The following is a 14705-nucleotide window of genomic DNA, read 5'->3' as shown; positions in this document are numbered from 1 at the left end:
TCTGACTTCACCAGACAATGTGGGAAATAGGCCTGTATTTCTCGGCTCCCTCAGCTATATATCACTTTTATTTTGCTCAGGTATGTTCCTTATATCCCTGATTTCTTCAAGATCTTTATGATAATAGAGTGTTGGATTTTGTTGAAGGCTTTTTTTTTAGCATCTAATGAAATAATCATTTGATTTTTTTTCTTCCAGTTTGCTTATATTGTGGATTATGTTGACAGATTTTTATATGTTGAATCATCCCTGAATCTCTGGGAAGAAGCCTACTTGATCATGGTGGATGATTTTTCTGATATGTTCTTGGATTCACTTTGCCAGTATTGAAGGAGATTGGTTTGTAATTTTTTTTGGTTGGGTCTTTGTGAGGTTTGGGTATCAGTAACTGTAGACTCATAAAAAGAGTTTGGCAATGTCTCTTCTGTTTCAATTGTGTGGAACAATTTGAAGACTATTAGTATTAGCTCTTCTTTGAAATTCTGCTAGAATTCTATCCTGAAACCATCTGTCCCTGGGCTTGTTTTGGATGGGAGACTTTTGATAACTGCTTCTATTTCTTTAGGAGTTATAGATCTATTTAAATTGTTTATCTGGTCTTGACTAAATTTTGGTATTTAGTTCCTATCCATATTGCTGTCCATTTCCTTAAATTTTCCAATTTTGTAGAGTATACGGTTTTGAAGTATGACTTGATTCTCTGGATTTCCTCAGTGTCTGTTGTTATATCCCTCATTTCATTTCTGATTTTTTTGGTTTGGATATTATCTCTCGGTCTTTTGATTAATTTGGATAAAAGTTTGTCTACCTCGTTGATTTTCTTGAAGAATAAATTTTCTGTCTTTGATTCTTTTTATTGTTTTCTTTATTTCTATTTTATTGATTACAGCCCTCAATTTGATTATTTCCTTGCATCTGCTTCTCCTGGATAAGTTTGCTTGTCTTTGTTTTAGAGCTTTCGGGTGTGCTGTTTAGTCACTAGTGTGAGATTTCTCTAGATTCTTTATGTAGGCACATTGTGCTATGAACTTTCCTTTTAGCACTGCTTTCAAAGTGTCCCATAAGTTTGGGTATGTTTTGCATTCATTTTCGTTGAATATTAGGAAGTCTTTAGTTTTTTTCTTTATTTTTTCCTTGACCCAGCGGTGATTTACTTGAACACTGTTCAACTTCCATGAGTTTGTGGGCTTTCTGTAATTATTGTTGTTGAATTCTAACTTTAAACCATGGTGATCCAATAAAATACAAGGAGATATTCCATTTTTTTTGTATCTGTTGAGGTTTGCTTTGGTGCCAAGTATGTGGTTGATTTTAGAGAAGGTTCCATGGGGTGCTGAGAAGAAGGTATATTCTTTTGTGTTTGGGTGGAATGTTCTATAGATGTCTGTTAAACCCATCTGAGTTATAACATCTGTTAGCTTCTTTATTTCTCTGTTAAGTTTCTGTCTGGCAGTCCTGTCCAGTGGTAAAAGTAGGGTGTTGAAGTCTCCCCCTATTAGTGTGTGGGGTTTTATGTGTGATTTAAGCTTTAATAACGTTTCTTTTAGAAATGTAGGTGTCCTTGAATTTGGGTCATAGATGTTCAGAATTGAAACTTTATCTTGATGGATTTTTCCTGTGATGAATATGAAATGTCTTTCTTTATCTCTTTTAATAATTTTATTTTGAAGTCTATTTTGTTAAGATAGCTACACCCACTTGTTTCTTAGGTTCATTTGATTAGAAAATCTTTTTCCAACCCTTTGCTCTTGGTAATGTCTGTCTTTGAAGTTGAGGTATATTTCATGTATAGAACAGAAGGATAGATCCTGTTTTTATACCCATTCTGTTAGCCTTTATCTTTGTATAGATGAATTGAGTCTATTGATATTAAGAGATATTAATGATCAATGGTTGTTATTTTATTTCCTGTTGTTTGGGGTTTTGGTGGTGGTGATGCTATTGTGTAGTTCCCTTTTTGGGCTTTTGCTTGTGTGGGATTATCTATTGCCTGTGTTTTTGTGGATGTAGGTAACTTTCTTAAGTGGAAGTTTTCCTTCTAGTACTTTCTGTAGGACTGGGTTTGTGAATAGGTATTGTTTAAATCTGGTTTTGTCAAGGAATATCTTGTTTTCTCCATGTACAATAATTGAAAGCTTTGCTGGGTATAGTAGTATCGCCTTCTGCTGTGGAAACTCCTTCAGCTAATAGTCTCTAAGATACTGGCCCACTTTGGGCATGGTCAAATGTACTATATATTCACATGTAAGAGCATGTGTGGCCTCTTTGGTGCTGGATTTGGTTCTTGTTCCTCGCTCATGCAGAGGACTGTGTGTCTACCCCTAAATAAAGAAACCTTTATTATTCTCTATCCTGACCTAGTGTGTGACTATTTTATTATAAACTACAACAGACAGGCACTTAACATGGAGTGTCTGTGATAGATTATAATAAAATAGTCTGGCATTTGTGGTCTCTTAATGTCTGCAGAATGTCTACTCAGGACCTTCTGGCTTCCAGAGTTTTCATTGAGAAGTCAGGTATAATTTTAATAGGTCTGTTGTAATAAGAGCGGCAGGGCTGCGTCCCCGGCACCCAGCTGCCCGCATGGCTAGCTTAGCTTATGCCCCGAAATAATTACATGGAAACTGTATTCTTTTAAACACCGCTTGGCCCATTAGTTCCAGCCTTTTCTCGGCTAACTCTCGCACCTGGACTAGCCCATTTCTAATAATCTGAGTAGCCCACGAACTGGCTTACCAGGAATGATCTTAACCTGCGTCTGCCTGGAGTGGAAGAATCATGGCGACTCCCTGACTCAGCTCCTTTCTCCCAGCTTTCTGTTCTGTTTACTCCTCCCACCTATGTTTTAACCTATGAGGGCCAAGCAGTTTCTTTATTGCTTAACCAATGAAATCAACAGATTGATATATGACACTCCCACATCATAGGTCTGCCTTTATATGCTACTTGGCTTTTTTCCTTAATATTCCTTCTTTATTCTGTATGTTTAATGTCTTGATTATTATGTGACAAAGGGACGTTGTCTTCATCTAGTCTATTGGGTGTTCTGTAAGTTTCTTGTACATTCATAGGTGTATTTTTCTTTAGGTTGGAAAGTTTTCTTCTATAATTTTGTTAAATTTTTTTTTTTGTGCTGGACTTCTTTTTCTTTTCTATCCTTATTATTCTTGGATTTGGTCTTTTCATGATGTCCCGGATTTTCTGAATATGTTGTGTTAATAATTTTTTGGATTTTACATTTTCTTTGACCGATAAATCTATTTCCTCCATCTTATCTTCAACAGTTGAGATTCTTTCTTCCATCTCTTATATTATGTTGGTTATGCTTGCATTTGTAGTTCCTGATCATTTACCCAGATTTTCCATTTCCAGAATTTTCTCGGTATGTATTTTCTTTCTTTCTTTCTTCCTTTCTTTCTTTCTTTCTTTCTTTTTTTCTTTCCTTCCTTCCTTCCTTCCTTCCTTCCTTTCTATTCCATAGTTTATTGTACATAATAAATGAAGGCTGTCATAGTACATAATTTTAACTATGCTGTATAATTTTAAAACTTGAGATTTAACCTGAATGAAAACTAAGTCATTCTTCTATATGTCGATCGTAGTATCTTCTGTATTTGCATTTTATTTTTTTTATTTTAAAATAATCTTTTCTCATTTTACATACCAATCCCAGCTCCCACTCCCCTGCTCCCACTACCCCCACATTCCTCCCACCTCATCCACTCCTGAGAGAGGGTAAGCCTTCCTGTGGGGAGTTAGCGAAGTTGGCACATCACTTTGAGACAGGACCAAGACCCTCCCCTCTATATTTAGGCTGAGCAAAGTATCCCTCCAAAGAGAATGGGCTTCAAAAATCCAGTTCAAACACGAGAGATAAGTTCTGGTCACACTGCCAGTGACCCCCCCGCCCAGAGATTGCACCTTTGATACACTATTACCCGTATTCAGAGGACCTTGTTTGATCCTATACAAGTTCCCCTGCTGTCAGTCCAGAGTCAGTGAGCTCCCACTAGCTCAGGTCATTTGTTTCTGTGGGGTATCCCCATCATAGTCTTGAACTTTTTAATCATACAATTATTCTTCCCTGTCTATGATGGGACTCCAGGAAGTTGGCCCAGTGCTTAACTATGTATAGTTTGTGTTTTCTTTATTGCCTCTATTTCAGTTTTCAAGTCTTGAGTCATTTCCTTTACCTGTATGATTGTTTTTCTTGACTTTCTTTAAGGGATTTATTAATTTTTATTAATTTTTTTCCATTTTTTGTTTTCTTTTCCTCCTCTTCTTTAAAGGAATTTTTCATTTCCTCTTTAAGGACCTCTATCATCTTCATAAAGTTATTTTTAAGGTCATTTTCTTCATCTGCATTGGGATATTCAGGCCTTGCTAGTGTAGAATCATACTAGTTTCTGGTGGCACTGTATTACTCTTTATGTTGTTGAATGTCTTTCTTTCTTTCTTTTTCTTTCTTTCCTTTTTTCTTTTTTTCTTTGAGACAGGGTTTCTCTGTGTCATTACCCTAGCTGTCTCAGAAATAGCTCTTGTAGACCAGGCTGGTCTCGAACTCACAGAGATCCACCTACCTCTGCCTTCCAAGTGCTGGGATTAAAGGCATGTGCCACCACTGCCCAGCTGTTAAATGTATTCTTACAGGTTGTCTACCCATCTCTTCCTCCAATGGGTGCAAGTGGGGTCTGTGATTCAGGGAGTCCCTCTTCCTCCAATTGGTACAGGTGAGGCCTGTGGGTTAGGTGATTGCTCTTCCTCCAAGTGAAGACAGGGGTATGCCTCTGGTGGTGTCTGATATTACTCTGGGGCTCTTCTAGTTGCAGGTAGGTCCAAGGCTGGTGGTTGGTCCTGCAGGTGTGGGTAGGGCCAAGGCTCTGGTGGTCACAGATGCAGTGGAGGATGGTTTGGAGGCGTAAAAAGGCTACTCCCAGGTCTCTGAGGCTTTGGTGGGTTGGAGTAGGGCACAGGATGGGGGCAGGCCTCCATCTGGGAACCCAGAAACTCACCTCTCCTGGTGGAGTCAGGTCCAAGGCTCTGGTCTCTAAATTTCTCCTGTTTCACTAGGAACACTAGAGAGGGAAGCATTATGCCCAGTTTTAAATGCAGTCCATAAGTAGGTTATAAGATAAGAGACAGAAAGAAAATTGGCACTCAGAGTTCTTAAACTCTCAGAGTTACATAAGTTAGTACCCTTTGCATCTTGAAAAGACTTAGCCTCTAATAAGCAAATGAATTTTTGTGCCTTCCTCCTCTTACTACATCTCCTTTAACATGACTTAGTCACATGTAGGATATTTTCAAGTCCTTTGGCTGGGAGAGCTGATGTGCATACAAATCAGACATGCTTCTACCTTTGGTTTGCTTGGCACAACGCAGTGCAGAATTGTTCTGCTCCACTCTGTGGTTTGTATCACACCCACTGTTGTACTAATTAAATTAAAACTATGCCATATGTCAATAGAAGAAAGGTTTTTCTGTGAAAGAAAATAGAGTGACCATAGAGGTGACTCTACCCAGCTATTGAGTCTCACCTAAGTACACTCTCCAGTAAAACTAGTCTATGCGAAAGCACATTTGTTATTGACTAGTCAGATATCATCTCTGATCGTTGGACTGCTATGTACCAAGGATTTCTCTGTCCTACCGGCTCCCAAATAATGACACAGAGACTTCATCCTAATTACAAAAATTTTGCCTATTGCTTATGTTTGTTCCTAACTAGGTCTTATTACTAAAATTAACTCGTTTATATTAATCTATGTTCTGTCACGTGGTTCATGGCTGTTCCCTTTCTTCTTTTACATTTTGTTTGCTTTGTGTCTTCTGGTGTGTCTGCCACTCTTCTTCCCAGATTCCTCTCTGTCCCTGGAAGTCCTACCTATACCTAATGCCTAACTATGGGCATTCAGCTCTTAATTACACCAATCACAGTAATACATCTTCATATACTGTACAAATATCCCACAACATTTCCCCATTTTTGTCTAAATAAAAAGGAAAGATGTTATAATAACATAGTAAAAATATATACAATAAGAACAATTAACAGCTAAGAATTAAATTTACAGTGTCCAGTCTATTTGAATTTGGCAAATTCAGAAAAAAAACTCCATTATCTATCCTATCTTGGTGAGTCCAGAGTTATATACATAACTTGTTTTCTACCCTAAATTGTATTACCAACTCAAAACTATCTTTTTAGACCTCAAAAACTTTTTTGTAGATAAACAACTTAAGCATTTATATCCCATAACTTTATATACTTTATAAATCTTTTGTGAGTTTATTTTTTAAATTTAGTAACAAGAAAAACTATAATAATTTTCCTCATCTTTAACTCAATCAGAGGTATGAGAAGGACATAATATTATGTGAGTAAACAGGAAGTGCAGAGCAAGCAACTTCCAGAACTGTAGAAACAGTTGCCTGTCTAGACAGTTATTCAAGTTTCCTCTGGAACATTGGAGCATCCATCACCTGCCTACAGGCCTTGAATATCTGATAAACTTTTTTGTGAAGCAAGAATTTAGGACAATCTTACCTTGTCTTAGCAAAGTTTGGATATCACTTTCTTTTGTGTCCTGCTTATCCGCTTTGGAGAGCATACTGTCAACAGTCAGGCAAAGGCAGGTTTTTTCCCAGATGGCTAGCTTTGCCACAGTGAAAGCAAACTCCATATGGAGTTTCTTCAATGCCCTTAATATTTTCTGAAGGAAATTGATGCTTCCAGGAGCAGGCACATCTCACTGTTATGAAAAGCTTTATATCGTTAAAATATCTTAAGTACCATATTATATAGGTCTCTAAAGTGTTTGAAAACCACCTGTTTACCTAAGCTATATCTCTGTTTAACCTTCAAAGTGTACCTAACATGACTACAACTTTGATGGTTATAGATGATTAACTGCTAATCTGCATTTCTTAATTATACTGTACAGCTTAAAATGAGCTGTATAGGTACAATACCTTAAGCAAGAGTAGAACACATATATTGTGTAACAAAAATAACCTTAAAATTTTATCATTTATATAAAAATACATACCAATGTAAAATATTTAAGATTAATAGTTGTATTTTAATTTAAAAATTGATACAATAATCTACTTTTTTTACCATTCTTATATTCCCCCTTTTTCCTTTTAGAATAAGATCCTAGAATCTAATCTCCTTTGTTTAGGTTCCTTTTTTGCGATGACCAATAACAACTTGTAATCAACCCCTTTAAAAGAAGACAAACATCCACCAAATGACCAACCCCCCCCCCCACCACCGGTTGGGAATGTTGGTGTAATGTTCTTAAAAGTACTTCCTGCTGTTTGGGCACAATGGCATCTTTAGGGGACTCTGAGAAAATTGTGATAATGGTCAAGTCCTGGGAAAACTAGCTGTAACATTTGTTGTACTGTTTGTGTAATGGGAAAGTACAGGGCTTACCTGAAGTCCTGGCTGGAGTAGTCTGTGAAGTTGGACCATCTTAGCAGTTTTCAAGTTGTTCTCAAACCAGAATTTTAAGAAAACTACAGCAGAGGCATTCTGAGAGGCTAGATCACCTGGTCTACTTGTTTGTTTTGTTTTTTTTTTGTTTGTTTGTTTGTTTGTTTGGTATCAGGTCCTTTATTTTCTGAAAAGATGCAAACTTTTAAAGGAAACATACTTATTTGTATTAACACAAATATGGAAGGTGAAGTATGCATAAGTCAGTTAACATTTTCTTTTTTATGTTTGCGCAGGTAAAAGCTATCTGTCAATTCTGTATGTAGGTTTGGACTATACAGCCAAGCCTGTATCCATGCCATGTGATAGGATGGCATGTAGTAATATGTCATGAAGACTCTGTAGCCAACAAGCTCTATCATGTCTTATCCAGTCTCAGAGCTGTTCCTGTATTAGAGGGATCATCATATAGGTTACCTCTCTTACAGATTTTGTTTTTTTTCTTTATTCCTTTAGCCACGATTTTTAAGAGGTCATCGTAGATCAAGTATGGTTTGTACTAATTTTGAAGGAATCCACAGCTTTCTGTTTCCTGTGAAACAAAATCATGACCTATCCCCCAACACAACACATTTTCCACTCTGAATTTCCATTTTAAAGCCAAGACCTCCCTAAGCATATAGGCTGGTTTAATTTAGCAGTCCCTTTTATAATACAATGTCTCTCAGCAACTGTCACTAGTGAAGTACTGTATAAGGTCCAAACTCTTTGTGTTATACTATTTCTCATCCTTATATGTCTAATTTTTAATATTGTTAACTCTTTCCTTAAAAACCTTATTATTTTAAACTTTTTTCTATGACTGTCTATACACAATTTCTTTAGCACCTAATCACATTTTTAAGCATACTGTAACCTGCAGAGGACTTTTCAGCATGGACCTGAACTTAGTAAACACCTGTAGTGTTTTTTGAGCACATGAGTCAAGCTTTAAACTTGCCATAAAGCTATGCACATGGTGCTGGCTGGCTCAAGCTTGCAAGCAGCAGCAGGGAGCTGTGTCTCTGTGCATTGAGACCCAGACTGTAGGACTAGGAAGCCACATCTGACTCTATGTTTGTGTGTTTCAAGCTTTTTTAATGCTTTCTCAGGTCCTGTGTGGAAATACATGCCCCCATTTTGGAGGCCATATTTAACCAAACTTTCTCTGTTCTGCCAGCTCCCAAATAATAACACAGAGAGTTCTTATTAATCATGGAAGCTTGGCCTATAGCCTATTGCTTAGGCTTCTTCCTAATTATCTCTTATAACTAAAATTAACCCATTTATACTAACCTAGATTTTGCCATGTGTCTCATGGCTGTTACCTCTCCTCTTTCACATCCTGCTTGCTCTGCATTTCCTGGAATCTCCACCTTAATTCTTCTCAGAGTCCTCTATGTGTCATGAATTCCTGCCTATGCTTCCTTCCTAGCCATTGGCTATACAGTTCTTTATTAGACCAATCACAGCAACACTTCTTCCAACAGTGTACAAATATCCCACAACACTACATGAGTTGCCAAACCTTTGAGCATTTCTTATCCTTGTGTCTTTGTTTCTTTATTTTCTTCTCTTGTTTGGTTGCATCCATAACTGTTGCAATAGTTTCAGTCATCACATCAAGTCATGTTGTTCTTATATCCTTTGATCAAATATAAGATTTCTCTATTGGGGGGCTGGAGAGATGGCTCAGAGGTTAAGAGCATTATCTGCTCTTCCAAAGGTCCTGAGTTCAATTCCCAGCAACCACATGGTGGCTCACCACCATCTGCAATGAGGTCTGGTGCCCTCTTCTGGCCTGCAGGCAGACACACAGACAGAATGTTGTATACATAATAAATAAATAAATAAATATTAAAAAAAAGATTTCTCTATGTCTCAGTGTAAATATTCATGATCTCAGCCCTGAGATTCCACATGCCTATTAGTAGATGTTTATATAGTCTCCATTCAGTGCTGTCCTATAAAGACAGCATTATAAATACCTAAATCCACATTCATCACCCAAAATTTGTTCTTTTTTTTTCTTTCTGTCCCTGAAGTCATCAGTAGAATCTACCAAGACCCTAAAGTTCAGAACTTCCAAGTTATTTTTCATCTTCAGCTTCTGTGATCTTAAATGTTGTAATGTGTCATTGATCTCAAGAGCCTCCTGCAAGGCTGCTTCTCTCTCCTTTTGTGGAATGGATTCCCCCATGGAAGCTTTCTGTGATGTATCTTTTTAGCATCCACTCTGTGCATGTTTCCCCTCAGCTATCTGTGCTCATACAAGGTTTCTCAAGGAAAACAGAGGGCAGCACATCCTATTTCTTCAACTTTATCCTACTGCCCTACTTTCCTTATTTGCACTTCTGTTCTAGAAACAGCTCAAATAATATCACTTTTGCAATCAGCCTGAATATAGATTCTGCTCTGCCCCTTTCTAACCTGTGCTTTGCCATGATAAGCCTTCTCATCCGTGAAGAGGTGGAAGTTTCAGCTGCTCTGATGGCTGGAGTGAGACCAGGTAGGCAGAAGGAATGCAGTCTTCAATATCTGTATCACTACCAGCTCTCCAACACTTCCTCCTCTCGTTAGTTGTTAGGAGGGAAACGATCTGTACCCTTTCACCATTACTTCTGGAACTTCTCTAACAGAAGTCCATCCTTCCTAGTTCTTTATTAGATTGTCTCTCAGACATCCATTCTCAGAAGTCTAAATAAAGAAGGGATGTTTAATTCAACCTTTAAAAGAAGGATTAAGGATGCTGCTTGTTGACAGAATGCTTGCATAGTATTGCCAGGCCCTGGGATCCACCCATGACAGGCAAAACTAACTATCTATCTATCTATCTATCTATCTATCTATCTATCTATCTATCTATCTATCCATCCATCTTTCTACTATCTGCCTATCTACTAATCTATCTGTTCATCTAAATAAGAGAACCAAAGTAAATTTTGAGAAATGATCATTGAAAGAAATGTTCTTGAACATTGTATTGGTTACTTTTCTATTGCTGTGATAAAATACCATGATCAAGGCACCTTGTACAGGAAAGACTTTAACTGAGCTTTCAATTTTAGAAGATTAGAGTTCATGATAGCAGGGCAACGTCATGACATCAGGAATAGCTGTGAGCTCACATCTCAATCCACAACCAGAAGGCAGAGACAGAACACTGGTAATGACCTAAGATTTCTGAAACTCCAAAGCTAGGTCTTAGTAACAGTGCCCTTCTAACAAGGCTCCACAACTTAATCCTTCCCAAATAGTTCTACCCCTGTTGATGAAGTGTTCAGCCTTGTGAGCCTATGGGCCCATTTTTCAAATCACTACAGACATAATAACTTCTATAAAAGTTCTTAAAAGAGATTTCTATTTCTTTCCTAGTACTTCAGTTTAGTTGATGATTAGGCTTCTGAGGCCGGAGTAAGAACGTGTGAGAGAGTCGTCACCAGATCTACTACTCAGCAGACAGAATCAGTTCTACCCATTTTAGCAGATGGCAGAACAACCTATTTCAAAACTCCATGCAAATAGACTGCTTGCCAGTTTCACTTCGCATAGCTCATTCTGGTCTGACACATTCCCTTCTTCATGGGCTTCGAAACCATTTTCCTTCAAATAATGGTCGATGGAAGTTTGTTCCCTGACAATGTTCGGGAGCCATAGCTCCAGCGAGAAGTGAAGTCATATACCATTTCTTCTTCTTTTTTATTTTTTGTAAAGAGCCGAAGAGCATCTGGTTCACACTCATGCTCAGGAAATGGTGCTGAGTGAGTGCAAAGTAGCTACCCGTTTCTTAGGGCAAATGGGTTTTATACTTATGGCATTTTGGGGGGAGCTCAAAATGAAAAGACCACTGATGAGAGGACCATGAAATGGTTGGTAACAGTTAGCACATATTATCATTCATGAGTAGTGGTGACCAAATTTTCCCACTTTTCTTATCCTCTTTTCTTTTGGTTTCCAAAACACACTACCTTAATTTTTAATTGGGCAAAGAATGTAAGTGATGTGGAGAAAAAAACACATCTCTCTTTGTGACATTAAGTGGTAATTGCAAGGCAAAGAAATTATTTTTGCAGATGTCTGTCTCCTGGTTGTTTTTTTTCTATTTGCATAGAAATGACCTCCTGTCTTTTCCCCCACTTTTCCCCTAATGAGGAGGACAATGAGGATCTGAAGTGCCAGTTGCAGTTCGTTAAGGAAGAAGCTGCCCTGATGAGAAAGAAAATGGCCAAGATTGATAAAGAAAAGGACCGATTTGAGCACGAACTCCAAAAGTACAGATCTTTCTATGGGGACCTGGACAGCCCTCTACCCAAAGGAGAAGCTGGGGGACCTCCAAGCACGAGGGAGGCGGAGCTCAAGCTGCGGCTGCGGCTGGTGGAGGAAGAGGCTAACATCTTGGGCAGGAAAATAGTGGAACTCGAGGTGGAGAACCGTGGGCTGAAGGCGGAACTGGACGACCTGCGGGGCGACGACTTCAATGGCTCGGCCAACCCCCTCATGAGGGAGCAGAGCGAGTCCTTGTCAGAGCTGCGACAGCACCTGCAGCTGGTGGAAGACGAGACCGAGTTGCTGCGGAGGAACGTGGCCGACCTGGAGGAGCAGAACAAACGCATCACTGCGGAGCTCAACAAGTACAAGTACAAGTCCAGCGGCCATGACAGCTCCAGGCACCACGACAGCGCCAAGACGGAGGCCCTGCAGGAGGAGCTGAAGGCAGCGCGCCTGCAGATCAATGAGCTGAGCGGCAAAGTCATGCAGCTGCAGTACGAGAACCGCGTGCTCATGTCCAACATGCAGCGCTACGACCTGGCCTCACACCTGGGTATCCGTGGAAGCCCCCGCGACAGTGATGCAGAGAGCGATGCGGGCAAGAAGGAGAGCGACGATGACTCCCGACCACCCCATCGTAAGCGAGAAGGGCCTATTGGTGGCGAGAGCGACTCCGAGGAAGTGCGGAACATCCGCTCGCTCACGCCCACCCGCTCCTTCTACCCCACACCCGGGCCCTGGCCCAAGAGCTTCTCGGATCGACAGCAGATGAAGGACATCCGCTCCGAGGCCGAGCGCCTGGGAAAGACCATCGATCGGCTCATCGCAGACACGAGCACCATCATCACTGAGGCGCGCATCTACGTGGCCAACGGAGACCTATTCGGACTGATGGACGAGGAGGACGACGGCAGCCGCATCCGGGAGCACGAGCTGCTCTACCGCATCAACGCTCAGATGAAGGCTTTCCGCAAGGAGCTGCAGACCTTCATCGACCGCCTGGAGGTGCCCAAGTCTGCGGATGACCGCGGCGCCGAGGAGCCCATATCCGTGAGTCAGGTACAGTTCTGCCTTTTGCGAGCCATGGCGATGGCGAGGCTGGCCTGTGGAGCTGCAGTCCCTCGTGGGGCATCTCCAACTCCGACTTCCACATCTCACCATAGGGAAGTTCCATCGCATAGCCTTGCTGGGCTTTGAAATCTAGAAAGGCACCTCTATTTTCACACTGTGTTCTACCAAGAAGAGGGTCCCAAGAACCAATAGATCATTAACTATTATTCCTTCCTGTTTTGTTTGAAGGGGATATTCAACACTGACACAATCAGGTTTTGTGTGATGACTTACAGATTTTTAATGCATATTATCAGTTTAAAAGGTCAACATTTTTCAGTATTTCCCTAACATAAAGGTCCTCAATATTTGAGGTTTGTGAGCAAGGTCCAAATTGAGTTTAAGATTATAAAAAAAAAATGGCTAAATAAACCGGGGGAAGTGTTGAACACCTTAAATCTCAGGACTTGAGTGAAGTAGAAGCTGGTGGATCTCTGTGATTCTAAGCCCACAGGGCTGATAGTGAGATCCTGTCTAAAAAATATTTTCTGATTAAACAAAACTAATGGATACCACTGATAAATTTACAAATTGGTAGTAAGGAGACACGATCTTGTTTGTGCCCAGAGCTCTATGGATGAGACAAATACAAGTTATCCCCTTACCTAAGTTGAAGTAACACGGTGCTTATTTCTGGTTGAATATCATCAGTTCAATAGTGGAGATCCCACAGCGAGAAGTTTGCAGCATAGCTTTAAGGCAATACTAATTCAAAGAAATAATAATAAGTATTCCAGCACAGGGGAAAGCAGCATTTCCCTCCTGGCTTGTAGAGGCTTACCGGATGAATGGGACCCAGCAGCTTTGGCCAGGTATGGTGGCCACTGAAAGATCAATGCATTTTGTTCACGTTAACCACATAAAAGATGTCTATGGAGCCAAGCGGGCAGTACCGTCCCTTGCAGCATCCTGATGTCCTATATCCATTGGAGAACCCACCGAAGTACAACAGCATGCATGGCTTTGAACACACTCGAGACACTAATATTTAAAACCCAGTTTCTGCGCAGCAGCATGTCAGTAGATTACTTGCCTGCTGACCACAGCTAGAGAACTTGCAGCCCACCCGCTTACCTTGCATGTTGCTATGCTTTGCTGCGGGGGGGTGGGGGTGGGGGTGGGATGGGGGATGGGGGCGGGGGGATTATAATGGAATCTATAGGCTTTCAGAATGTTAAATGTTACTCTCTCTATTTAGTATGCTTTGTTATAGCTTTGGTTTTCATTTGGCAGGTTTTTGAATACCAAGCATGTGGTGTTATCAGCTACACGGTGGGGAGGGAGGATATAGAAATACATATCAGAAGGAGAGAGAGTGCTGTTGATAATAAAGTACTTTAAGAACTTGCAGATATAGGACTGATGGGGGAGTATCTTTATTTTTAGGTCGAGTCAGTGCTTTGATAAGTTGATATGAAGATAAGGTTTAAAACGATTATTAATTAACTCTTCTCCTTGTCTCCACATTTGCCTTCCCAGATGTTCCAGCCCATCATTTTACTTATTCTCATCCTTGTGTTATTTTCATCACTTTCTTACACAACAATATTTAAACTTGTCTTCCTCTTCACACTGTTTTTTGTACTGTAAATCTTTCCCCATTTATCATTCGTTGTCGTGTTTTCAGTTGTGTTATTTTGTCCACCCTTCAAGACAAGACATACAAGAAGTATCATTTCTGTAGTAACCGATGCTGTAAAAACACTGAAGACTGCATATCTCTGTAAAAAGCCACAACTCATCTTACACTGTCAAATTCAATAGAACACCCCAGCAACCGAAAGATTTCAGGTAAGGAAAGGGAAGTGTTGCAGATTTTTGTGTAAATCATTTTCTCTTGCTT

General features: G+C 39.9%; 1 protein-coding gene across 2 annotated transcripts in view; it reads left to right on the top strand.

The window, feature by feature from the left end:
* Nucleotides 1-14487, top strand: part of Soga3 (SOGA family member 3) — a 50868-nt gene extending 36381 nt beyond the window's left edge. For both annotated transcript variants that reach the window (XM_013352411.2, XM_013352412.2), the window contains exons 6-7: nt 11636-12811; nt 14342-14487. In XM_013352411.2, the coding sequence (XP_013207865.1) occupies nt 11636-12811; nt 14342-14452 (1287 nt within the window). In that variant the 3' untranslated portion in view covers nt 14453-14487. The remainder of the gene's footprint in view (nt 1-11635; nt 12812-14341) is intronic.
* The last annotated feature ends 218 nt before the right edge of the window (nt 14488-14705 follow it).

The sequence above is a fragment of the Microtus ochrogaster genome, linkage group LG9 (genome assembly GCF_000317375.1).
Source record: "Microtus ochrogaster isolate Prairie Vole_2 linkage group LG9, MicOch1.0, whole genome shotgun sequence".
In the NCBI taxonomy this organism is placed as follows: domain Eukaryota; kingdom Metazoa; phylum Chordata; class Mammalia; order Rodentia; family Cricetidae; genus Microtus; species Microtus ochrogaster.
Note: the sequence above shows the minus strand (reverse complement) of the source record. Positions and strands in the feature narration are given on the sequence as shown.